Here is a 27,518-nt window from a genome sequence, read left to right as displayed (position 1 = left end):
CTTATCACTCACAACACACCCAATGCACACACCTTATTTCTTACTATACATACTTTTTAGATATACTTCTTAGTAATTAGAGTTTGATTGTCTGTAAATAATGTAATAAGTATTAATACGCTATGGAAGAGCGGAGTCTTCTAACACAGGCGCTATAGTGCTTAAAAGGAGGCTCCAATCATGAATATTGATTTATGTACATACATAATAAAGCCTTTATTACAGTTAACAAAACAAAAATTTACCTACTAGCTAATAGACATACTATAAAACATTTTAATTAATTAATTTATCTTACATAACTATATTATTAACCTAATTATTAGCAGTAACTTTTAAACAGTCTGTGTCCTCTTTCTGTTAACTGTTTGTCCTTCGACAAAGGCCTCCTCCAAGGTCTTCCATTCTTTCCGGTTCCTTGTTATTCTATCCCATAGTGGTCCTCCTATCTGTTTCAGTTCATTCTCCCATCGTATGAACTGTCTTCCTCTATTCCTCTTATCTCCTCTGGGGTACCATTCAGTTATTGATCTAGTCCATTTTGGTGTTTCATAAATATATATATAATACGATAAATAGCTATCGATTTAAGGTAGGTCAAATAAAAACAATGTACAACAAACACGTTTATTTCACTCTACACAAACACTATTAGTAAACTATAAATTAAACATACCTAATATAGTATTTTTATCACAAGTATTATGTTAATTATTAGCTATCGGCACGATTTATTAATATCAAATATGAAATGAGTGGAATGCCCAAGCAATTATACCAGTTTTTGAAATTTACAATCAATGATTTGAGTTTTCTTTAGTGTTAATTCCGCCAATATTTGTCTCTCTGTCCTCAGGACACGAGGCATCCTCAGTACGTGTTGTCTCGCCAAAATCTGGCACGAGACTGTCTCGTGACTGGCGAAACACGTGTTGAATTGTTTAAAGATAAAATATTGGCGGAAATAACACTAAAGAAAACTCAAATCATTTGTATAATTATGGATTTCCGCAAAGTAATGCCTACTTCAATAAGTTTTTGAAATTTCAAAAAAATGCCGCGTAATCAAACTGCAAGTAAAACATTCTTTTAATTTATTAATATCAAATCTTGACACAAACAGATTATACAAATAATTTAAGTTTTCTTTAGTGTTAATTCCGCCAATATTTGTTTTTAAAACAATTCTACACGTGTTTCGCCTCTACATGAGGCATCCTCAGGACGTGTTGTCTCGCCAAAACCTGGCACGAGACTGGATCATATGAGCCGGAAGCCGCTCTTTTATCCCCTCGTCCCATGAAATGACGCGCTGTGATTGGTCGGCTGTTGTGACGTATTACCCCCGGAAGAGACACGTAACAAAGGTGATGGGACTAAATTGGCGGAATTAACACTAAAGAAAACTTAAATCATTTGTATAATTATGGATTTCCGCAAATGAACGCCTAATTCAATAAATTTACAAACAGATTAAGTTACAAGTCACAAAATTTGTAATTGTAACAACGCCTACAATTGCACTGTGTTAAGTCTATTTATTATTTATTGTAATTTTAAGGTCTCCAATTTTGTGAACTGGTTGTTTGCGACTAAGTGTAATTTACGTGTAGGTAAATTTAAATATGAAGTGTACTTGGTGAAACTGTTTAAGGAGACATCCTTATATCCATATTTCTATTTTCACTATATCTATTTTATGTTTAAGGATGTATCTGTATTTGTTTCCAAATAAATAAATCATAGAAAAATATGAGTCCACCAGAATTTTACAGAAAAAATGTTTTCTATAAATACCATTCTATTTAATCACCATACTGTCTTGTTAGATTAGATTTGACTAGATTGTTAAACTTCAACGTTTAGAAGCTAATTTAGTAACGGTTCGAAACGCGAGCCATCAGGATAAGTTGATGAAAAGTAACGTAATTTCACAACATACTGAATAAAAAACACTTTTATATAGCATAAGATATCGTCTAATAAACGGCCACACAGAAATAAAACGAGATAGAAATGCTAAGTAGGCGAAGCACGCGTGCCAAACGTTAGCACTATATTGCATACCGTTATAAACGTACACTCATTACGCAAGTAGATCCGCTCTAGCACAAACGTTACGTACTAAAAGTATTAAAAACAAAATTAAAGTTCTGTGAGTGGGCGGCCCTTTGGCCGACATAAATACATTTGCCAGACTTTATTACATGCTTTATTTAGATTTGAGAAAATCTTTCCTCTGTTGCTGCAGTTTCTGTTCCAAAAGTGTAATTTTCTCCTGATACTTGGCGTTCTCCCGGGTCATGGCAGATATAGCAGAATCTTTTCGGGCCACTGCTACTTTCACTCTGAAATATAAATAAATACATAGATAAATATATAAATAAATAGAATTTACTTCCGTTATTCCATGAACGGACACACATTTTGGATTAATAAGGATTAGGTGCATTAATTTTTTTGCCATCTTTGAAATTATTTTTTGTCACTCTGGAACAGGATCGGCATAGTTAGTTAATTCAGCTGGGCTATTTACCTACGCACTTAGCCTCTTAATTCAGTATTTGTGCGTTAAGCAGGATCGAAATATCAGTAATTCCGACATAGCTGAAGAACTGGGAATTGATCACAAAAATATTCACAAAACCACCAATTTGAAAAAAATCTAGGTTCACAAAAATAGATCACTATAATAGATCTTTGGCAGCCACACGATTGAGAGGTAATGAAACCGAACTCATTTTGATAGCTAAAGAGGTGATGAAAAATGGATCACGTTCGGTAAGAACGTCTGAAAAGGGTCCGTCGGTCAGTGCTGACGTCGGTCGAGCGTAGCTATAACTATGAAAACTATAATAATATGAACGTGTTCAGTCGAGCGCTGATGAATTGCTACGCGCGTAGAGCTACGTCGCGCTGACGAGAACCGTCGGTCGAGCTCGTCGGTCCGACGTACGGCTATGTACGTACGTGACGCGCTATGGCGATAAATTAGTGCGTTCAGTGCCACACTGACTGAGCGATCAAAAATCGTAAACCGAAATTTTTGTTTTTGTATATTCGAATAAGTATCGTAAGTAGTACGCACATATTAACGCGCAATCAAGTTTGCTGTGAGCACTAAACGAAACATGGTCAGCGCGTAAGGTAGGCGCTACGATCGACCGATGTCAGCGCTGACCGTCCGTCGAGCACTAAATGTAAGTAATGCCTAAGGTTAATCATACTTGGCGTAGAGTTGGTGCATCTGCTCCTCGTGGGTTTTCTTCATCGTTTCCATATCCTGCAACATCTGGTCTATCTTTGCGCGCCACGTCATCTCACAGCTCATCTTCACCTCATCAGCATGCGCTTCCAGTTGTATATTTTTCTGGGGAATGGTAACCACATTAGAGTATTTTGTTCGATTAACGCGAGTGTAACACATTTAAATCAGACACTTGTTAAAGGATTATAGGATATATATAATCCCTTATAAAATGCTCGCAGAATATTATATGAGCATTAGCTCAACCCTTTACGAAGTAGTGATAGATTCAATAAGAAAAAATATTTTTTTTGACATTCGTAAGTGTCATTTTCGTGACCTACATGAATAAAGTGATTTTGATTTGATTTGATTAAAACGCAAGTAATTGTAACTGTCTTATTACATTACATTTTTGAGTAAAAGTTGCATTTTTATTATTATTATTTTAGATTACGCGACGTTTCGTTGTGTACAAGATTATGATTATTAACACAGGAGATTTTCCGTTACAACTAACATTACAGATTAAGTCAATCATGTTTGCGAATACCTATTTGAGATACCGAACTACTGCAAGTGGCGTAACCAACACTGTTTTGTTTCGTCGAAAACTATTTAAAAATTGATAAAAAAAAAAACTGTGTGAAAATTTGTTTGTATATTTTCAACAAGGCTCGCCATCTATTATGAAAATAAAGATAATTCTGTTACGTATATTAAAATTTATCAATGTTATAGTATGTAATATTTAAAAGTATAGCATTATACTATAAAATATAACAAAGTTGCCCAAACTGTCGCAATTTTAACTGCGTAATTAACGTAAACGTAACCTCAAATTATGAGAATTATTGTTACCTATAAATTATTCGTGAACAAACCACTATTATACCTTTATTGATTTATGGTGTATGTGGATGATGCAGCTACTGTACTCAATAACTTTTGTATTAATTTACATTTACTTTTTTGACTTACGCGTGTAAGACATTGACTATTTGACGTTTGAGTGTGTTTGTTGCATCATTTTACATATTATTATATTGTAATTGAAATGATTTGTAAATCGATGTAAATGTAAATCTTGATATAAAAGAGTGGCAATGAGTTTCTTGCTACTTCTTCTCATTAGCTCAACCCTTTACGAAGTAGCGGTGGATTCAATAAGAATAATATTTTATTTTTTTGACATTCATAAGTGTCATTTCCTACATATATAAACTGATTTTGATTTGATTTGATTTATTTATTGTAAAACAAACAATGACTACGTCAACACACCTCAGTCAAAACACGGTTCCTCGTTTCTAGCTGGTTTATTGTGACTTCAAGCTGTGCACCTGCAATGACATAACATTCATAGTTATTTCTGCAACTGTTGTGTAATAAGGGGTATTAAAACACGAATGTGATAATAGTATCACATGAGTGTTTTAATACCTAATTATAAACAGTTGCATACAAGACATTATCTACACCCATAATATGAATCCTCTAAAAAATATTCTGAAACAGTTAGTTTACTGCTATCATTAAAAAAGCCAGTCCTATTAACCATAATATCACCCAAACGAGTGTTGTAATGAAAACGTATGATATAATGTTGTACTGAATTTCATTACAACACTCGTTTGGATGATGTAATGGTTATTAGGGCATTGGGTGTTCAAATGTTGGCAATAACCTAACTCTTTTAGAATCTTTAATAGAAGATTTAAAGCATGGGTGTAGATAAACTAATTAATAGAATTATGACCTATAGGGGCGTGCATTGGTTTTCTAGCAAGGTAGGCACTGTAGATCTAACTAGTCGTAGTTGAGCTTTAGTCCGACAGTACGAAGTTTTGAGGTTTAAATATTGAAGTTGTATATCGAACAACGCAATATGGAGACTGCCTACGGTAGGTAGTTAGTATCTAGAGTAAGGTAAAATTTAATGAGTAGGTCCTCAATAAAAGTTTGGTTATACAAAAACGGAACCAAATTGAATTAAAACTTTAGCACTCTTGCTATATTTATTTATGTTCATAACGAGGTAGGCACTGCCTAAATGCCTATATGATAAGCACGCCCCTAATGACCTATCCCTTACCTATTGTAATAAAAAGGATTATTTAAGTGATAAGGAAACTTGAATTTGATTATCATAGTATCAAGAAATCGTCTCCGAAATCCTGGCTTCAGGCCAATGTCCGGGATTTAAAAAAGTAGAAGACTGGCCATCACCTTAACCAAATCTGACCCAGACGTGGGCCAGCGTGATGGGACAAAATATGTTTTTTTTTGCTGTGGAATGACCTTCCTTGTGCGATGTTTCCAGGACGATATGACGTGAATACCTTCAAATAAAACGCGTACTTACACCTTTCTAAAAGGCCGGCGACACTCCTGTGATTTCTCTGGTGTTGCAAGAGAAAGTTGGCGGCGGTGATCACTTAGCACAAGGTGACCCGTCCGCTCGTTTGTCCTCCTCTACCCTTAAACAAATTATAACCAGATAAGGTATAAAGATTAAAATGTCACAAGACAGTTGTTATGCAATGTTAATTTGATATGTTTATGTTATGATAGTTTTTTTTATATACAGGATGTCCCAAAGTTATGGGAGATGAAGGGAAAGTACCTTAAATATCTAAGATAGGCTATTTTACTGAAAGAAGACTTTATGTTATTTTTAAAAGTTCTTAATTCTGCATTCAAAGATTTTGTAAAAATACTTGCCTCGTCTGGGAATCGAACCGACTTAAATTTAAAAAAAAACACCCCTACTCTTATGATGCCAATCGAAAGAATGGCCAAAAACTAATAACTCTTCTGGGTGGGTATTTTTTTGTAAATTAATTAATTAATTAAATGCTCAAAATGTGATCCCTCTTGTCTTACGCAAATCGCCAATCTTTTAATGAGTCCGCTGCCTGTTGATTTTCTTATCATTTTATGGTGAATACTCGATATGATATGGCACAATTCTGTTTGTAACTCGCCCACGTTCTCGTATCGCTTTTTGTATAGCATATCTTTCACGTATCCCCAAAAGAAGAAATCTAATGGTGTAAGGTCCGGGGATCTGGCCGGCCATCTAATTGGTCCATTCGTACCAATCCAAGTAGGAAAACATTCATTTTACGTTGTTCCTTTCTTTTAAAATACTATGTTTCTTAAGAAGAGTTATTAGTTTTTGGCCATTCTTTCGATTGGCATCATAAATGTAGGGGTGATTTTTTTTTTACATTTCAGTCGCTTCGATTCCCAGACGAGGCAAGTAATTTTTAGAAAACCTTTGAATGCAGAAGTACTAACTTTTAAAAATAACATAAAGTCTTCTTTCAGTAAAATAGCCTATCTTTGATATTTAAGGTACTTTCCCTTCATGTCCCATAACTTTGGGACACCCTGTATAAGAGGGGGCAAATGCAAATGGGCAAGAGGCTCACGGGATGGAGAGTGGGGAGGCAACAGCCCATGGACATCCGCAACATCAGGTGTCAAGGGATGCGTTGACTTTAAGGTGGGAGAATGCACTTTTCCTGAAGATCCGCTAAGTCGTATCGGTTCGGGAAAACAGCTGGTACTTGATTCCACAAAGTGGCTGCACGAGGCAAGAAATTTCTTGCAAAACCCGCGGTTGGGGAATGCCAGACGTCGACGTGATGCGGGTAGTCGCACCCGTAGGGAATTCCGCTGCAAACAACCCGAACAGCTCCTACGAGCATTCCCCGTGATAAATGCGGTAGAAGATGTAGAGAGAACCCACAACTCCAACGCCAAAGAATCAAGCCGATCGGAGATGACTTGATCGTCGATAATTCGAGCTCTTCGTTTGACTTTCATTTCGTAACATTATCATGGACATACACTTCTCCTCCTGTTGCCTTATCCTTTGCTGGGCGTCCTGGTATCGCTTCAGTGTGGCCTGCTCTGTCTCTCCGAGTTCCTTCAACTCCGTCTCGTAATGTTCTTTGTTTCTTCTAAAACAATTACGCACAACTTGCAAATTTGCTACTATCCTCTTAAAATATAAAATAGAATTAAGATAAAAAAATTGTGTGAACCCCAAATCCATACACAAGAGATTTTATTTTGATATATAATACTCATGCAGTCGGCCATCTTTCTTTGATACAGAGCGTTACAAAACGAAAAACAAGTGAAAGATTTGACGAGTTTCATGATGTAATGATCTATAAATCTCATTCAGTGTAAAGACTTTGATTTGATTGAAATCTTTTCGACGTATTCGTTTGAACACATCTTAAAGAAACAGAAAGCGTGGTGAAGCGTTTGCATTTTGTTTTATTTAGTATCGTTTGAATGTGGACAGATAGAAAAGCTATAACGAACGTTCGTCATGCTCACTACATGGCATAGCATGCGGCGGCATCGTGTGCCGGGTCGTCTTCTTCAAGATATGATTATTGAAGATTTTGGATATAATCAAATACGGTGTTATTACAAAAAAATAAATTAAACATGGCACAGACACGTGTTTTGTTTGAGCTAACTACAACAACGTCAGTGAGCTAACAATAACGACGTCAAAAATGGAGTTTATCTTTTTCTTGTACAAAGCTGTATTTAACTTAAACGTCGTTAAGCAAATAAACTGAAGTGTACAGGAACAATTCAAGGAACGGATCGTAATTTTTGTCAGCTGTCATCTATTTGGCATTCATATAATCTAAATCTTCTATCGGCCGTTTTCAATAATCTATCTATCCTTAGTTTAACATACTAGAGGTAGACAAATTTATCCTTTTACGCTTACTTACATTTCAATAACCTACCGACATATAGCATTGGACTATAACTAATAATATTGGACATAACTATGGATAGATAAGATCTTGTCATTAAACGGTGATAACAATGTATCCGTAACTAGAGATACGTTATTGAAAACGGCTGTATATGAAAATGATTTATGATTATTTTTTTCCGTTAGACACACCATAGACAAGCTTCGACTCGTGTTTAAATCTTAATACCTAAGCAATGTCTAAAGATTTTTGAAACGCTAAACAACAGAAAGACACTTATATAACGTATGTAATAAAACTTTTTTGAAACAAATCTTCAACACATGTTTAACCTTTTTTGTTATAACACAGATAATGTTTACCTCAGAGCATCCTGCAGTTCCTTCCTTCCTGCCTGTGCTTCCGCCTCCATACTCTCTATAGCCTTCTCTATCTCTCTGTCCCTCTCCAACTTGTGCTGTGCGACTATGTCCGTCACCTTCTTCTTGAGCAGCACCTGGTGTTCGGCTTCGACGTCACGCTTGTATTGCTCAAACTCGTTCTCGAGTTGCTTACGTTTCTCCTCTAGTTCTTCCTAGATTAATAAGAAGAGTTAAAGAGAAGAAAAAAAGAAGAGTTAAACGGGGATCACAGGAGAAGGATAACAAAGAGAAAAGTAGGCGATAGTATTAAATATATATCTTAATATAAAAAAATATTCTAATATGCTTGGCTTTATTTTATTCTTAAGAAAAATAGAAGGTGTCAATATCATTTTATCGACATCCATGCTTTAAATCCTCTATTAAAGATTCTAAAACAGTTAAGTCTAAAACTCCCAATGTCCTAGTAACCATTACATCATCCAAACGAGTGTTTTAATGTTGTACTGAATTTCATTACAACACTCGTTTGGATGATGTAATGGTTACTAGGACTGATACTGAAGGACGCCGTAGCTAGTGAAATTACTGGGCAAATGAGACTTCATATCTTATGTCTCAAGGTGACGAGCGCAATTGTAGTGCCGCTTAAAATTTTTGGGGTTTTTCAAGAATCCTGAGCGATACTGCAATGTAATAGGCAAGGCGTATCAATTTCCATCAGCTGAACGTCCTGCTCGTTTCGTCCCTTATTTTCATAAAAGAAATTTGTCAGTGACCCCGAAAATATTTATTTATTTATTGACACACCAACATCATTACATACAAAACATTAAAAATAATTATGGTCTTATAGGTTTATAATCTGGTATGAATGCCAGTTACTGGTGCATACACCATTCTCATTGCAAGACATTAATTTAAATACAAAATTCAGTTCGAACTACAAATTTAACAAGGATTTTAAGCAAATTACTAACAATAATAGATACAATATAACGAAGAAATAGTTTGTATGAATATCAACTAACATAATAGTATTATTTACAAACAGAAATGTGCGGTTAGTTTTTTTTTCAGGCTTGTCACTGTGTCATGAAAAATATCAAAATCTTTTATGGACGCGGAAAATCGATTGTACTCAGAACACATCCTTGAGAATGGAGAATGTTTAAGGGCATTTGTCCTACTTACTGGTTCCACAAGTATGTTAGTCATCGGATTTCGTGGATATCTGTGCGGGATTTTGAAATTTATTTTATCCAGCAACTCACTGCACGCTGTCTGTCCTGATAACAGCTTTTTGAGGAATGTTAGATCCAGTATTATGCGGCGATTGTAGAGTGACAACATTTTAAGTGTTTCAGCCGCTGGTCGTAGGTGGCCTTATGAAAGATGCCGGAACTATGATATGCCAAGTATCTAGTAAAGGATCTTTGTAGTCTCTAAACGTTGAGAAGGTGCTGCGTATTGGGGACTCCACACAACTGATGCAAATTCTAGTTTGCTGCGAACCAGTGTTATTTAGTTAGTTATAAAGAATTATTTTGATTTGAGGAGAAACAAATCCTTTTGTGTTTCTTTTAAGGAAACCTAACATCCTGGCTGCTTGTTTTACTGTCGTGTCCATGTGTACTTTGAATTTCAATTGTGAGTCCATTGTCACGCCCAAATCTCGAATCTCAGTTACCTCTTGTAACTTATCGGACTGTAAGTTATACGATGATGGAAATTGTATTTTTTTCTTTGTGTACTTAATGTGATAAGATTTCTTTGTGTTAATAACCATACCATTTAATTTACACCACTTATTTATTGCATCAAGATCAGCTTGGATGAGCTCCACATCACTATTCGAACTAACAGTTTTGAATATTTTTAAGTCATCGGCAAAAAGTGAGTATTTACAGTGATGTATAGAAGAGATAATGTCATTTATAAACACCGAGAAGAGAACAGGGCCCAGGTGGGATCCTTGTGGTACTCCTGAACACGCAACATACTCATGTGATATATGACCGTTTAGCACCACAAACTGAAGTCTTTTTGCTAGGTATGACTTAAACCATTCTAGCAAGGTCTCGCCTTCGCCTCGTGTAAACAAAATACACCCTCGTAGTAATCTCTAACATTCTCCCAATAGTGTACATATGTATGTTAGAGTTATTACCTGCAGCTTCATCTTTTCTTTATCGATCTCCAACTGAACATCTCGCTTCTTTACCTCTAGTAGATTTTCTTGCTCTTTTCGCCATTTTTCTGAAACAATATTACGTTTATAGACACATTATAAATATTATTTATTGATACAGGTCGATTGATTTATAATATATGATGTATTTTTATAATGTATGCTTCTAAACACGCTTTAAAGGGATGCATTTTTGATGCAGTTTTTTTAGGATTCGTAAAAAACACTGAAAAGATAAGACTATGGAAAGAACTTTTTTTATTGATAATAAGGGACGAGACGAGCAGGACGTTCAGCTGATGGTAATTGATACGCCCTGCCCATTACAATGCAGTGCCGCTCAGGATTCTTGAAAAACCAAAAATTCTGAGCGACACTACAATTGCGCTCGTCACCTAGAGACATGAGATGTTAAGTCTCATTTGACCATTAATTTCACTAGCTACGGCGACCTTCAGACCGAAACCCAATAATGCTTACACATTACTGCTCCACGGCAAAAATAGGCGCCGTTGTGGTACCTATAATCTAGCCGGCATCCTATGCAAAGAAGCCTCCCACTGGTAAATATGCATTAACAATCATTGTCACTGTCATAACATCGACAGTGACATTATACGTGTGACATTGTAATGGGCAGGGCGTACCAATTACCATCAGCTGAACGTCCTGCTCGTCCCTTATTGTCATAAAAAAAAAAACAGACTAGATGATGCCAAGACATTACACGGCGCCTAACAGAATACTAGCTTGTGGGCCTCCTTGTTTCGGTCCATCTATGACCACCAGTTTCTACGAAGCTTATTACCATGATAGTTTGGTTTTTAATATAGTAAAAGAAGTTCTAATTCAAATAACTTTATTCAGAATAGGACTTAAAATCACTTAATGAACGTGCAAAACTACCACCCATTCGAAAATGTATATCTCAGAGTCAAGATGAACAGTTGCAAGAAACTCAGCGGGCTTGTTTTTTTAATAAAATTTCGCCACGATACAAACTTATTTACACGATATTTGTGCAATATAATTTACAATTAAATAGTCTGACGACAGTCGCTCTATTCCCAATCTGTCATCTATAACAGCTACCACACAAACGTCTTATAACACCACAAGACAATACAATACATTTACAGCCAGGAAAACTAAGATAATATAATTTAAAGTTGTCTCACCAAACTCTTCCCTCTGCGCCATCTCTTTCTCACTTAACTGATGCGCGACTCTCTCATTCTCCGCTCTCATCTCGGCGACTAATCGTGTGCGTTGCTCTTGATACGTTGCTTCCAACTCTAATATCTGCTTCTCCATTCTAAAATATCATTGATTTAAAAGTAAAAAAAAAAAACATCAAAGCATCGTTACAAGCAATTAATATAATAGTTCAAAAAACAAATTATGTGCAGTGTTCGTCCGAGACCAAATGAGAAGCGGATGGGGCACGCTAAGCTGTCGCCCACACCTGTGTGCGTCACCTGACTTACGGCCGTTTTCAATAACGTATCTCAAGTAAATAATATATTGCTATCACCGTTTAATGACAAGATCTTATCTATCCATAGTTATGTCCAATATACTTAGTTATAGTCCATTGCTATCTGCCAAGTTATTGAAATATAAGTAAGCGTAAAAGGATAGATTTGTCTACCTCTAGTTAGTTAAACTAAGGATAGAAAGGTTAATAGACCACCAGCAAGTAAATACCGATACAGTATTAATCAGAACGGCGGTCGTGGAACCCAACCTGTATTTAAATATATCTAAATGCGGAAATTTTTCCACAACCTGCAAACATTTTGTTTGGACCAATCAAAATATTACATTTATTTCATCGGTAAGTCGTTATTCGAAAAAACTGCTGTTTAAAAAAAAATGGCGATCATTTTTCACCGCGAGATTCTTAATTTATTCGTATAGCCGCCATTTTGCATACTATTGCTGCACACTTGTGCAATATCCGGAACGTTGCAAGCGTACGTAGCAATGCTATGTATGTATGTATAGACGACTTCTATTAACTTCCTATTTTGGTTTCTATGTCCGGGGCAGTACTGTATAATCTCCTGATGTAATGACAACTGGTACTGTCACATTTTGCTAAGCTTCGTATCGAACTCGGGTTATTCTTACTGTCACTAACTTATATGCTATACCTTTTGATAAGTACTAAAATATCGTTTGTTCTCTTCGATAAAAAAGAAGGCCGCTGAGTTTGTTGCGGCCGTTCTTCTCAGGTCTGAGGCATACCTTTTCTAATGTGTGGTTTAGTTTTGACTTTCAATAAGTGTTTTTAATTCAACACGTCCTATTTTGAATAAAAATATTTCAATAGAAGGTGAAAGATATTGATACGCTTTTTTGCTATCCGTACCGCAATTACAAGCCGCCATGATAGATTATGATATTAGTTATTTATGCAACTGTTGTGTAAGAAGGGGTTTTAAAACACGAATGTGGATTTATAATATAATTATCAACAGTTGCATACAAGACTTTATCCACACCCAGAATATGAATCCTCTAATAGATTCTGAAACAGTTAGCTCACAGCTAACACTAAAACACCAGTCCTAGTAGTAACCTAATATCATTCATTACTGATTATATACATATAAACTAAGTATTGAAATTTATTTTAGTAGTAATTTACATATTGTATAGTGCAATAATTAAAATTCACTCGAATATAATGTCCTATTGCAGCGTTTAAAATGAATCGCTCATTTTTCGTAAACAAAACAATAAAAATATCGAAGCAACATGGCGGGGATTCGAATAACCTACTTTTTTTTGGCGCGCAACGTTCTGGTAGTGTGGAACGCGCGTAAACGAAAATGTTCTTTTTTTGAAATTCATACATCTGTATGCGTGGTACCACGAATAGAGCGATAAGAATGTGGCTATCTGTTGAAACTCTTTGCTCATGAAGGGATCGAAAAAAAAAACATAGGAGTGTTGTTATGAAATTCAGTACAACATTACAACACACGTTTGGATGATGTAATGGTTATTAGAACATTGGGTGTTTTAATGTTGGCAATAAGCTAACTGTTTCAGAATCTTTAATAGAGGATTTAAAGCATGGGTGTTGATAAAAAATATGACTTCTTCACACTCACCTAGAGCTAGCAAGCTGTCTCTCTTTCACAAGCGCGTCCTGCTTCTCCTGTTCCAAGCTCCGCCTGAGCTCTTCCAGCTCGTTGTTGTTTTTAGCGTTCAATTTGCCGATTTGTTCCGCGTGGAACATTTTCAGATCAGAAACTTCCTTCTGCTGTCGTTCCGCCATCTCTCGAAGCTCACCTTCTAGACCTTTTACTGTTAATTCCTGATAAAATATAGAAAGCTAAAGTACAATACAAATAAAGCTTTAGTGATAGAAAAACATAATATTAATGTCTAATATAGAATAAGTGTTTCTGTTCGTTATTGGTCTGTATATATAAAGTGACAGAAGGAAAGGGTGAAGATGTCATGATGAAGAGCATCGTGGCCATGTTAGATATTAAAAAAAAACTTACTTTAATTTTTTCGGCCTTTTGTCTCACCCAGCGCTGTCTAGCGACCTGAAAGTTATTCAAGTGCTAATTTTATTTGAAGTGTTAGAATTTTTTTTAATGAATTAAGGGTCGAGACGAGCAGGACGTACAGCTGATGGTAATTGATACGCTCAACCAATTACAATGCAGTGCCGCTTAGGATTCTTGAAAAACACAAAAATTCTGAGCTGTTAAGTCTCATTTGCCCAGTAATTTCAAGTTGACACATTACTGCTTGACGGCAGAAATAGACGCCGTTGTGGTACCCATAATCTAGTCGGCTTCCTGTGCAAAGGAGCCTCCCACGGGTAATCATATTATTATATGTCAGAATATCCCTGCTAATATTATAAATGTGACTATAATTTTGTTTGTTACGCTTTCAGGCCTAAGCCACTAAACCGATTTTCATGAAATTTAGTACAGAGATAGACAAGACCTTGGGAAAGGAGATACCTTAAAATATCGCGAATAAAAGGCTTGCCGAGCTTGAAAAAGGGGTTGGAAATTTGTATGAAAGTTGAAAATCGAAGATAACACCATGAAAATTTGTATTTAGGCACTTGGTAAGAAATAAATAAATATGTGTTCTAGCGTTTATAAAATGGAGACATGTGTGGGGTGAAAAAGGGTATGAAAGTTCTATAGTTGGTAGCTAATAAAAAATTTATTAACCACAGCAGTTTGTAGTGTATTATTTTCAAAGTGAGTATATTAAAAAATAAAAAATACTGCCCAAAGTTACTATTGCACGCGCACGAAGTCGCGGGAAAAAGCTAGTTATTATATATTATGGTACTTAAAAGTAGTGAAACAAGTAGTCAAACATTCATATTAGCAGATAAAATACATGGATCATAAATAGAAAGTACTATAAGTGACATAGCCGGCGCGTTGAGCATGTCCCCAACATTCATATTAGCAGATAAAATACATGGATCCTAAATAGAAAGTACTAGAAGTGACATAGCCGGCGCGTTGAGCATGTCCCCAACATTCATATTAGCAGATAAAATACATGGATCCTAAATAGAAAGTACTAGAAGTGACATAGCCGGCGCGTTGAGCATGTCTCCAACATTCATATTAGCAGATAAAATACATGGATCCTAAATAGAAAGTACTAGAAGTGACATAGCCGGCGCGTTGAGCATGTCCCCAACATTCATATTAGCAGATAAAATACATGGATCCTAAATAGAAAGTACTAGAAGTGACATAGCCGGCGCGTTGAGCATGTCCCCAACATTCATATTAGCAGATAAAATAGATGGATCCTAAATAGAAAGTACTAGAAGTGACATAGCCGGCGCGTTGAGCATGTCCCCAACATTCATATTAGCAGATAAAATACATGGATCCTAAATAGAAAGTACTAGAAGTGACATAGCCGGCGCGTTGAGCATGTCCCCAACATTCATATTAGCAGATAAAATACATGGATCCTAAATAGAAAGTACTAGAAGTGACATAGCCGGCGCGTTGAGCATGTCCCTAACATTCATATTAGCAGATAAAATACATGGATCCTAAATAGAAAGTACTAGAAGTGACATAGCCGGCGCGTTGAGCATGTCCCCAACATTCATATTAGCAGATAAAATACATGGATCCTAAATAGAAAGTACTAGAAGTGACATAGCCGGCGCGTTGAGCATGTCCCCAACATTTATATTAGCAGATAAAATACATAGATCCTAAATAGAAAGTACTAGAAGTGACATAGCCGGCGCGTTGAGCATGTCCCCTCACAGACCCGCGAGTAAGTAGTGATTAAGTATTAATTGGAACGACGGATATTTTGCTATATTTCAGTATTATTATTTCTGCGGATAATCTTCCAAAACCTGCAACAACTATTATCCCAATCAAAATACTAAATTTCGGTAAGCCTTTTTAACTAAGCTGTTTTTATTAACATAAAGCCTTAATTTTTCACTATTCCCGTATTTTCATATCATTGCGGCACAGGTACGCCCATATCCGAAGCGTTGCAAGCGTCAAGAAAAGTTCTGTCGTAAATACAAATGCATTTTTTACTAGTCGACTCAGCAAACGTTGTATTGGCATATAAAGAAATAAGAAAATTAATAAATAAAATTATTGGGGTATAAAAAATAGATGACGACCGATTCTCAGACTATATAATATTTAGGTTATATAGTTATTTTATAATTATCTAGGCTAATCATTTACGGGTGTGCAAAATAGATGTCATCGGGAAACAGCTGTTATATTTCTGAAGGTTGGCCAAGAAGTGCTTAGTATCATTTAGGAAGAAAGATATATAAAATCTAATTAGTTATTTATTTTAAATTATTCTTTCAATTTGATTTCTGAACGACGGGGGACACATCAAAGGAAAAACATAATTTTTGTTTATATAAATTTTTTTCCAAGAATTTTCATATTTATTCACCTTTTAAACCTTCCCTAGACTTACCACAAATAATTCAACACCAAAATAAGCGAAATCGATACAGCCGTTCTCGAGTTTTAGCGAGACTAACGAACAGCAATTCATTTTTATATATATAGACTAGTGGACCCAACAGACGTTGTCCTGTACACATGTTTTAAATTTGAAAAATCGGTCCAGCCGTTAGGAGCAGTTCACTAACATACACATGGGCAGGAGAATTATATTATATGGGCGGAATTGAGAATCTAAACCAATCTCAAATTCACTGAAACAAACAAAAAATTCATCAAAATCAGTCCAGCCGTTTAGGAGGTAGTTTAATTGTGAATCTAAACCATTTTCGAATCCACCTGAAGACACACACCAATCTCAAATTCACTGGAACACACAAAAATATCATCAAAATCGGTCCAGCCGTCTAGGAGGAGTTCAGTGACATACACACGCACACAAGAATTATATATATAAAGATTAATAAAGCTTGTAATTAATTATTTAATGAAGCCATAACAATTAATAATAAGTTTAGCCACAACTTGTTCTGGAGATTTCGTAAGAGACTCGATGTCGGCGTGTCATTTAGAACAGACGAAGAGAAAAGGCTAAAACAGAAGAGGCTTGTCTTCAGCTCTTATAAAGTCTGGAATGTTTGTACATAATTCGTGTCTTGTGACCATGTCTTTCTGGTAAGTTCAAGGTACATTTTTAAACAGCATATTGCTAAGATCACACTATCACACAATCTAAGACAGTCTCTTAACACATTTTGCAACTCCTTAATAAAATTATCTCCAAAAATATTGACGTATACGCATAATTCTAAAATAATAATTTATAGTACAAAATATTTCCTTTATCCCACATTGATCAAAATGATTTTAAGCTTTTAACATCGCGGATTTGAGAATTTTCAATAAGTAGGGCAACCTGTTGAACCTTGGCACTATGTGTATAAGCCATTAGGCTGGTTTCGAAAATTCCCGCGATGTTAAATTCTATTGTCTAGTCACTAGTGTATTCTGTACGTCACTACTGACTATTCAATTTACTTACCGCCATTAAGCCGGTGTTTGGTGTTATCAACGTTCAAAAGTTTTTTGCGGTAAAACGTAAGTATTTTTAATATGCTTTAAAGTTTGATAGTTTTAAACGTTTTATTATAATCACTTAACTTTTATATGCCATTGATTCTTTTCTTTAGTTAGTATTAAAACAATCACGAAGTTACGAGATAAGTAACCCAATTTTTTTTTAAATCCCCTGTTTTGTTGAAGTTGGATTAGTGTTGTAACTCGGTCACTGTCATTCGATTCTACCTTGGTGAGAGGCCAAGGTACATTTAGATGTTGTTCTTTGGCCAGGAAAATATTTTCTTAAATTATTTCACATTCACGATATAACATTCCTAATAAAAACTTTGTCTCATTAGAATCCATGAATATTTGATTTGATTTTGTTCAGAATTCGAGATATTTTTGTTAAATATGTTATTAAAACGAATATAACGGTTTTATTTAAGAATAGTTATATTTTCCATAAATTACCCCCAATTCCTCAATGTGTCCCAGGTACACCATAGTACTGACCTAGGTAAATAAGGTATGTTGTACCTTGGCCATAAATCCCTTTTTTCGTTTTAATTATTAAAACACATGTAAGAAAGAAATATACTACCTTTCACAATATGCAAAAATGGTTTGAGTACAATTCGTCAAATAAAAATAAAAATAGATATCTAAAAAAACTGTCCTACGTATAACAGGTTCCCCCATATAAAACATCAGCGCGACGGGACGGGGTGGGGGTGTGTTTGCGCATACGTACGGTCACGCACACAAAGAAACAAATAGTAAATGTTATGGGGAGATTCCCAAAATGAACCGCATAGAAATGTGCATAACTAAACATCTTATAAACTGAAACTCTTAAGTACTTACAATTTTATTGCTTTTTGAAAAAATATTTAATGTACAGCTGACGCGGCCTGCTTATATTTTTTACCTGTTGCGCGGCCGCCATCTTGTCATGTTGGTTTCTAAGTTCGAGCTTGTATCGTTCTTCCAACGCCTGAGCTGACCTCTTCCACCGATCCTCGAGAGATCTCCGTTCCTCCACCAGCTCTTCAATACGACGGTTTAACGTCTTTTTATCGTTAATCAACTGTAATATAAGAAAAATGACCATTAAATGGGGTTTTCACTTTTTTAAGACTTACTGATGTAATTCTTGATTCTAACATAGATTTATTTTTTTTTGATTCATCAGGCATATATAATTACATTTTAGGCAATAACTGGTTTTTCATGCCATTTCGTCTTTGTTGGTATGGTGTCCACTTTCCAAATTGGTGGGAGATTGTGAACCTTTTTCTATAGTAGTTTTTGCACGTCAATATATTTATTCTTGATAATGTAAAGTGTGTTCATAGGCACATAAGTGAATTTGCCTGAAACTGTCATAACCATAGTGTTAACAAGCTAAGTCGAGTTAGCAAGTCTTTTGTGAGGCGATGTATATGCTTTTACAACAGGATCCCAGAAAATGTTCAAAGCAAAAGTATTACGTTATTCAAAAGAATTGTTAAAAAACGTTTGTGTGGAAAAGGTTACTATAACATAAATGACATAATGGAGCGACCGCCCTCAGGCTATTAAATAATAAGTTTAATTGTACAATGTTACTTTAATTGTAAAACATATTTTTGATGAAAAAAGAAAGCCCGCTGAGTTTTTTGCGCCCAATCTTCTCAGGCCTGAGGCATTCATTTTGGAATGGGTGGTAGTTTTTGTGACTTTCAATAAGTGATTTCAAATCCTATTTTGAATAAAAATATTTGAATTTAAATAAATTGACTTTTGACGTACTATTTAGATTCGCTCTTTAAAGAGAAATTTAAAAAAAATATTTAACTTCTCAGGGTAGGTATATTCACGGAGAATATAAAAATTCAGGCAATTTGCAAATGTGAGTTTATTTAAAGAGGATTTATATTGCAAAACAAAGACGCAATTTCATTTCATATAGATATCGCGCGGCACTGAACAATCGAGCGCAGTTATATGGAAGACATGATTTTAGTGGTTTTTTCTAGTTTAAATATCATTAGAATGTTTTTTTTTAATAATACAGCTCTAGAGCGCTTTCGCACTTCGTCCGATCCGTACCCGTGAAAACACGGTCCGAAATAGTCGTAGTAGGTACTATTTTTATGATGGTTTACGCACTAGATCCGGCTTCCATCATCCGATTTCTTTCTGTCAACCGTTAGTATAAATTAAATAGTTATACGACAACACCAAACCGAATTTTCACAGGTGCGAAAGCGGTCTTAGGGTGTAGAAAATCAAATTCCCTATACAATGACGTAAATTTTATTCCAACATAATTTTCCGGTATGGAGCTATGTCGCTTTAAAAACTAAATTAGAGTAAATTTCAGGTTTTTTTTTAAATGAAAAATAATCTAAATCTAAAAATCCTGCTTCAGTAATTAGAAGATTCTATAGATTTTTCATATTATTTAAGTACTAATAAAAGTATTTTTTTGTTTAATTTCCTTTAAAGTGCTTTCAAGGCTTTTAAGTATTCAACATTTAAGTTCATCTGTTTGTAAATGGAAATGTTAGTATAAATTCCATATTTAGTTTAAATTAATAGAAAAAAATCTTAATATACCCTTAGCATAATTATTCACGTCTATTTGTCCAAATATATATTTTCTGTCTTTTTCTTTAATACTACATTACCTAGAACTTATTTTATAATCGCTATTTGTATTGTATTTTAAGAGTTATTCATTTCAGATAAACATGCTGTGTACACACCCTCGTGGAGTTGCAGCCTATCTTGTATTTAGCTGATTCCTATTTAATTATGTATTTGTTGTAATTCTGTTCTGTGTATCTACCTATTAAATAAATAAACCGATTATAGCGAAATTTTGCACGTGAAATCTTATCAGAGTTACAGAACAGGATTCACATAGACAAAAAATTGTTTTCGAAATTTGAAATGATTCCCGACGTGGCGCGATGTAACCAAATAGAAGCTAATTTAAATAATGTATCGGTTGACTCTGCACTTCTGCCGGCCATTTTGTTTTCAAAAAGAAAGTACCGATGATATTTCAATAGCTACATTTGACAAAATATGACACAAGTACCTGATCTATGAAACTCTGATGCCTCTTGATAGCTTCCTCGCACTCCTGTTTCACCTTCGCAATGTTGCGATGGGATTGCTTCTCCAAGTTACCAACTTTACTGATCATCTGTGAAAGCCAGAATTCATTAAGTTCGGTAAGTAACTAATGTTGAACAATTGAGCTGGGAGTGTGGCAACTTTATTCAATTTTGTTACCAGAGGGCCTACCATCAACTTTTGATAAACCATGCGATTCCGATGCAGTTCAGTTTAGGTACCTAAACTGAATCGCTAAAATTCGCACCATGAAGTGTCTTTTACTGAATGGCGTTAAGATCGCTTATGAAGAATGAACGAAATAAATTTGTCTGTGGTTCGCGGTGTGACAAAGAGATGACGCTCTACAATCGTTGCATAAGTTTGTCTCTCTTACTCGAACGATATGCGTTGCGTTTCGATGATTTTAGCGGTTTTTTCATAGAATATACTAAATATACATTTTAAAATTGCGCTTTATAGCGTCAAATTATAAACCATTATTCCCTTTTTTGTACTTATTAAATAATATAAATAAATATAGTTCTTTGAATTACAAATTAAATGTTTGCTGTGTTTTCGTAAAAATAACGAGTTATGAACGCACCTCCATTGATGTTTGATTTGACAGGAGCACAGTGTACATTTTTTTTAATTCGTTCTTGCGAACAGGCAAGCTCAGGCCGTTACTGCCTCATCTTTAGTAATTTCATTTTCGGTATTTATTTTCAATATATTGATTTACAGAAAAGTCCAATAAAGTATTTTCATCTCATCTTCCATCAATAAAATTTTCTATTTCTGTATGTTTTCACTATTGTTTAAAAGTTATTAACAACACGATCCACATTCCTCTAAGGAAGTAGCAACTTTTTTCGAATCGCTCACTTTGACACATAAGCTATCCAGTTTAGGTTGAAATATTACCTCACGATACTAATGAATGAACGAACTAAATCAGTTTGCGATTCAATTGACATCATTTTTGACATTCAATTGACATCATTGCGATTTAATCAGTTGATTTGACGTCAACCTAAATTAGATAGCTCTAATCACGTCGTAGTACGAAATAGCAAAGCAGTTCCATTTTAGGTTGTCAATTGAATCAATTCAAAACAAAAGTATTACGTTATTCAAAAGAATTGTTAAAAAACGTTTGTGTGGTAAAGGTTACTATAACATAAATGACTTTCTTAGTGATACCACAAATTGGGAATGGAGCGACCGCCCTAAGGCTATTAAATAATAAGTTTAGTTGTACAATGTTACTTTAATTGTAAAACATATTTTTTGATGAAAAAAAAAAGCCCGCTGAGTTTGTTGCGCCCATTCTTCTCAGGCCTGAGGCGTTCATTTTGGAATGGGTGGTAGTTTTTTTGACTTTCAATAAGTGATTTCACATCCTATTTTGAATAAAAATATTTGAATTTGAATCGGAACAAGAGTTCATGGTAGGCCCGCAGAACAAGAAACTGCTCATATGTGCTATGCTACATTGTATGATGATTGGAAATGGCTTTTTATTTTTTAATTGAAATTAAGAAATTTTTTTTTTCGAGTGTATTCTAGAATATTTTTAATTAATGTAGTATTTATTACACATATTATACGTCTAGATAGACTGACTGATAGTAATATAATTAAAACAAGGGACCCTAATAATATAAAACATACCTGTTCTTTATGATTGGCCAGACTCTCTTGCAGCAAGGCAATGCAGCACGACCTTTCCTCCAACTGTAGCGACGCAGTCACTAAGCGTTGAGCCAGCTCCGTTTGAGGCAGTTTGAGAAGTAATTCCATTCTGACAACGGTTTATAATTGTAGTTTTATATTTTTTGGAAGAGGAGGGTCAAAGAGCCAGCGAAGCGTAATTAATACAAGAGTTGTCTTATAGACGAACCACAAAAATGAGAGAGCATAGACTAAGAATATAAAACAACTGAAAAATGTGTGCGATAGCTGATGGTTTAATATTCAAAATACGAAGGAGCTAATACTAAGAGAGTGTTAGCCTCTAGATGCCAATTACTTAGTATGCAGTTTGCAGGTTGTTATTTTAATACTTATGTATCTACGCACGCAAAAAATTATATCTAAAGAGACAAAGGGCGTAACAAAATAAAAATCCTTAAAAAATAGTCCTCGTCCTATTATACGTTTGTAGAAAGAAATATTGTAATAAAGTTATTAAATACAACCAATGAAATATTATTACACCGGATAATTTAGTTAATTTGATCTGAAGTATGGATACAAATTGTCTGGTTGACCAACTAAGTAACGAATGGTCGTAAGTTAAAAGCATCAACTTAACATGCAAAAGCCAGACTCTCATCCATCTGCCTCCGTAGAATCTTAGAGTCCATTGGACATATCGCCAGAAAAGATGGCCACAACCTCGAACAACTGATTGTTACTGGGAAGGTAGACGGTCGACGCCCAAGAAGTCGCAGCCCTATAAGATGGTCTGACCAAATCCGCACATCTCTGGATACCGGACTTCATGACGCACTTCATGTAGCTTAAGACACAAATGGCTAACTATTGTTAAAAAGTTGAATCCTCAGTGAAATCACGACCCCCAGCAATACGTCGCGAGGAGTAAGAATATGCAAAAAGGTTATGACATTTTTATATATTAAAGTGTCGGACTATTTTATGTTATTTTAATTCTATTCGGAAAACTTACAGCTAGGTTATTAACAAGTAGGTATATAATTAAGAACTGAATAACAAATTTTCACTAATAGTTAAATTAATAACATAAAAAATTAAAACAAATGAATTAAATTAAAGTTGCCAGGAAAGTAACACTATTATCTAAAAGGCCTGGCCTGTGTATGTCGAAATATTTGGCACAATATACTCACTTGGGCATAGTTTGTGGAGCTGTGTTTGAGACTACAGAAAGAGCCTCGTTTGCACTTTGTTCCACCTTCTCTAAAAATTCAAATATCTCCCTGAAAATAAAAAAAAGTGTCCTTGAGCGTTGATACTTTTTTTTAAATAGATAGATATAATTAATTAAAACTATGAAAACAGCCGTGAAAATTGTAAGTAACAAAATATAATAATTTCATTTTTGTGATTTGTAAAAACTCACGTAAAGTTATCCTTTGGAGTCGGACTTCTCTCGTCTTCTTTGCTTTGAGCTACGTTCGTTGCACCTACATTTGATGCAGAACTGACAGGGTTTTCACCGTAACTTTCAATTTCTTTAAGCATTGAGTAAATATCTAGTACTGTTGACTTTGGGTCTAACTCCTTTGATTTTGATATAGTCTGTGGTTCGGGTGCAGGATTATATACATGACCATTTTCATCATTTTTTGGTGTTTTCTGTTTTTCTTCATCAGTAGCAGACTGTACAGTATCGGTTTCAAGAGTTTTATCAGGTGACGGAGCAGAAAGCGACATCCAAGATTCTATGTCCTTATCTGTCTGCACACTCTCTAATCTAGCACTTAATGGCACACGCATTGTGAACAAATTTCTTTGCGTTGGATTCTTACTGCTTGCATCACTATTTTTACTCGTTGCTGCATTCTTATTGTTCCAAAATTTCTTATAGCTTGAATTTTCATCAATTTTAGGCTGAGCGTTATTCAACTTTTTAACGTACTTTTTCACATTTTTTGACACATTCTCACCTTTGACTTTAAAGTAATTTTCTATCAACTCTTTGGTGGGAACACTGTTTATATCTTGTTTATTATCATTTAAGGCAGAATTACATCTATGTTCAAGTTTATTATTAGCACCACTATTAGGAGATACAAGTCTCTCACCCAATTTACTATCTGAAGAGTTTTCAGATGACATTTCAAACATTTCGTTTAAATTGAGCGGAGTAGGACTGATAGCATCCGTTTTAATGTCTTTTAAAGTTAGTTTGTGCAACGTATTTATGGCAGCAATCTCTTTTTTATAATCTTCAATGACTTTGGACGTATATGCTTTTGTAGAACTATTTAAGAGATATGTTGGATAATCTTTATATTTAATTTCTTCTTCTTTGATATCAGAACAATCACTTAACATAGTTGCATCATTTTTTTTCGGTGTATTTTGTGGAGGTACCGCCAGATGACCTTCTTTTTGAAGAAAAAAGTCTTTATACAATAAGCGACTATGATTCAAAGGCTCAGTCCATGTATTACCAGATTTATTTTTATCATTTGATTCCTTTGAAGACACCGTACTTTCAAGACTGTTTGGTTGCTCTTTTACACTATCACAAGAATTATTTTTGCATGATGTTGAGGGTAGCAAAAAATTTTGCGAATATATTTTATCTTCTTTGGTACCACTCTCAGGATACCCCGAATCTTTAGATGATGTGTCAGCATGCATTACAGTACTTGTCATTTTAGTTCTATCTATCATATCAGTGTGAAAGTCATTGAAAAAATTAACATAAGTTTGAGACTCACAATTTAGATTCCCATTTGGCTTTATAAAATTTGGGTTGGTGAAACTATTTGATAAATTATTACTACTAGCTATAATATTAGTACATTTGTTGCTTATTTTTGCAGTATATTCAGCTGGTGGTACGCTTATAATATTTTGGGAGGGTATACTCTCTAAATCCTGAATGGATTCTTCTTCAACTAACGATAGTTGTTGCTTTGTTTGCATATTAATACGTCGTTTCAATGCATCTAATGTATTCCCTTCATCCATACTTGAATTTAAAGGATAATTTTCTCCTTCAGATTGATCATCAAGGGAGAGAAAGTAGGAATCATAGGATTGATTTCTAAATGTAGGTGATAAGGCTCGATGTTGCAACATGTCTTTGAATCTATTTGGTGAAGTAGACCTTGGTCTTTCCGATATAGTTATTTCCATACCGTAGCCATTTTCTTCAGTTTTATCATTAAAGGAGTCCATCACTCTTCTATTTTTCTTTGGTACGTTACGATTCTTAACATTTTTGTTATTTATTATTCTATTTCTTGGTCCAGATTGGGCTTTGGCCTTTATCTTTGTGCCTAAGCTTATAAATGTATCTTCAGAGCCGTACTCAGATGCATTACTGCATACTTCATTATTTATCTTATTGTTTGTCTGCTTAACATAAGTTTTCGAAGTGCCCAAAAGTTTTTCAGTAGGAGGAAATACTTTCACAGTAAGTGGAGAATCTAAAATAATTAAATACTTATAAGAATCATGTTGTTTTAAAATAAATACATAACGACGACCGAAGACAAGAAGTTAATAACCTCTTTTAGACATCATTCATGAGTAGAATCATAAAGAGAGAGAAATAAACAATTTGACTGTTGCATCTCAATATATTCTTGATAATGTTCTATATATTTATCAAAAAAAAAGCCCGCTGAGTTTTCGCGCTTGTTCTTCTCAGGTCTGAGGCATATTATTTCGATTGGGTTTTGACGTTCAATTAGTGATTTTATAATACTATTTTGAATAAAAATATTTGAATTTGTAAGTAAGGAACTTGCCCATCATAATTCCTGGAGAAAAAAACCTGCAAATCACCTGGTGGTAAGTGATCACCAGCTGACTCACATATCAAATAAATCACAGAGTGTTGTAGGCTGAGCAATACTTTTTTCAGTATGTTCGGGGTTCTAACACTTTTAATCCATAGATCTATTGTGGCGTAACATCTACTCAGACACACATATACATGTCCCAAATACACTGTAATTTATTTGATTTAAAATATTTATTTTTTCGCCTTATTTTAACTTAATATCAAAAAAGCACCCTAATTACAATCGAAAATTCTGACGTCAAAAATCAGCTTTTTTCAAAAAGTTTGGGGGGTTTTTGTTCGTTGAAATATCTACCTTCTGATGGTGTAAAAAAATATAAATTACAATTGTAAATGTTCAGAAAATTTAAGTCCAACAAAAGGCATTTCATAAAGAATTCACACCTGTTATTAAGTAGCAGCAAAAATATGGATTAGAAAATCAATAAAATTGAAAAAAAAAGGTTAATTTAACACTGAATCATTATCCGTTTTACATTTATAAATAGATTTGATTAATCGTAATCCATATTTTTGCTGCTACGAAACAACAGGTATGAATTCTTTATGAAATGCCTTTTGTTGGACTTAAATTTTCCGAACATTTACAATTGTAATTTATATTTTTTTTACACCATCAGAAAGTAGATATTTTACATTTTAATTACAAAAGTTGTAGATCTCTTTATTACCTACAACTTTGCCAATAAACTTTTTGCCATAGGACTTGTAGTTTTGCCGGAAATCGAGATAAACCGTTTTTTACCCTAAAACACCCCCCCCTTTTCCACTTCCCGACCTCAGATCGCCCGTAATTTATTTTTCCCTTAATTTTTGTTATATTCTCGTCCTTTTCCAATGGGTTTCATCCTACTATTATTTTGTTTCACTTTTTATCATTTTCAAAGGCTTCGGCACTGGTCTAGTATAGCATAAGGCAATTAACAACTTCCTTGTGTGGTGTTTCCGGGACGATACGACATGGGTACCTTCAAAAAAAGCGCGTACACCTTCCTTAAAGGCCGGCTACGCTCCTGTGATTCCTCTGGTGTTGCAAAAGGATTGTGGGCGGCGGTGATCACTTAACAACAGGTGACCCGTACGCTCGTTTGTCCACCTATTCCATAAAAACACATCTGATAAAGTATAGAAAAATATGCAAACCGCTATACACAGGGTGGTTTTTTGAGAAGGGCGGTGATGGCCAAGTCGGAAACTACGAGACTTAGAGGAAAGTCGTGAAAGGAGTCATGCCCTCGATTTATAAGAAACCAATAACTGCATATATTTTTGTAATTTCTCAAGAA

General features: G+C 34.8%; 1 protein-coding gene across 1 annotated transcript in view; it reads right to left on the bottom strand.

The window, feature by feature from the left end:
• Positions 1-613: 613 nt before the first annotated feature.
• The window catches only part of LOC126979607 (centrosomal protein of 131 kDa), a 30,409-nt gene continuing 3,504 nt past the window's right edge, over positions 614-27,518 (bottom strand). Inside the window, exons 3-16 of the mRNA XM_050829027.1 lie at positions 23,809-25,852; positions 23,576-23,665; positions 22,377-22,506; positions 20,683-20,790; positions 18,523-18,681; positions 14,082-14,126; positions 13,683-13,888; positions 11,739-11,875; positions 10,540-10,628; positions 8,370-8,581; positions 7,106-7,218; positions 4,532-4,590; positions 3,228-3,370; positions 614-2,348 (exon numbers count right to left, since the gene is read on the bottom strand). Coding sequence (XP_050684984.1) covers positions 2,213-2,348; positions 3,228-3,370; positions 4,532-4,590; positions 7,106-7,218; positions 8,370-8,581; positions 10,540-10,628; positions 11,739-11,875; positions 13,683-13,888; positions 14,082-14,126; positions 18,523-18,681; positions 20,683-20,790; positions 22,377-22,506; positions 23,576-23,665; positions 23,809-25,852 — 3,671 coding nt within the window. The 3' untranslated portion in view covers positions 614-2,212. The remainder of the gene's footprint in view (positions 2,349-3,227; positions 3,371-4,531; positions 4,591-7,105; positions 7,219-8,369; positions 8,582-10,539; positions 10,629-11,738; positions 11,876-13,682; positions 13,889-14,081; positions 14,127-18,522; positions 18,682-20,682; positions 20,791-22,376; positions 22,507-23,575; positions 23,666-23,808; positions 25,853-27,518) is intronic.

This window comes from Leptidea sinapis, chromosome 3, assembly GCF_905404315.1.
Source record: "Leptidea sinapis chromosome 3, ilLepSina1.1, whole genome shotgun sequence".
In the NCBI taxonomy this organism is placed as follows: domain Eukaryota; kingdom Metazoa; phylum Arthropoda; class Insecta; order Lepidoptera; family Pieridae; genus Leptidea; species Leptidea sinapis.
This window is presented reverse-complemented; position numbering and strand designations above follow the sequence as displayed.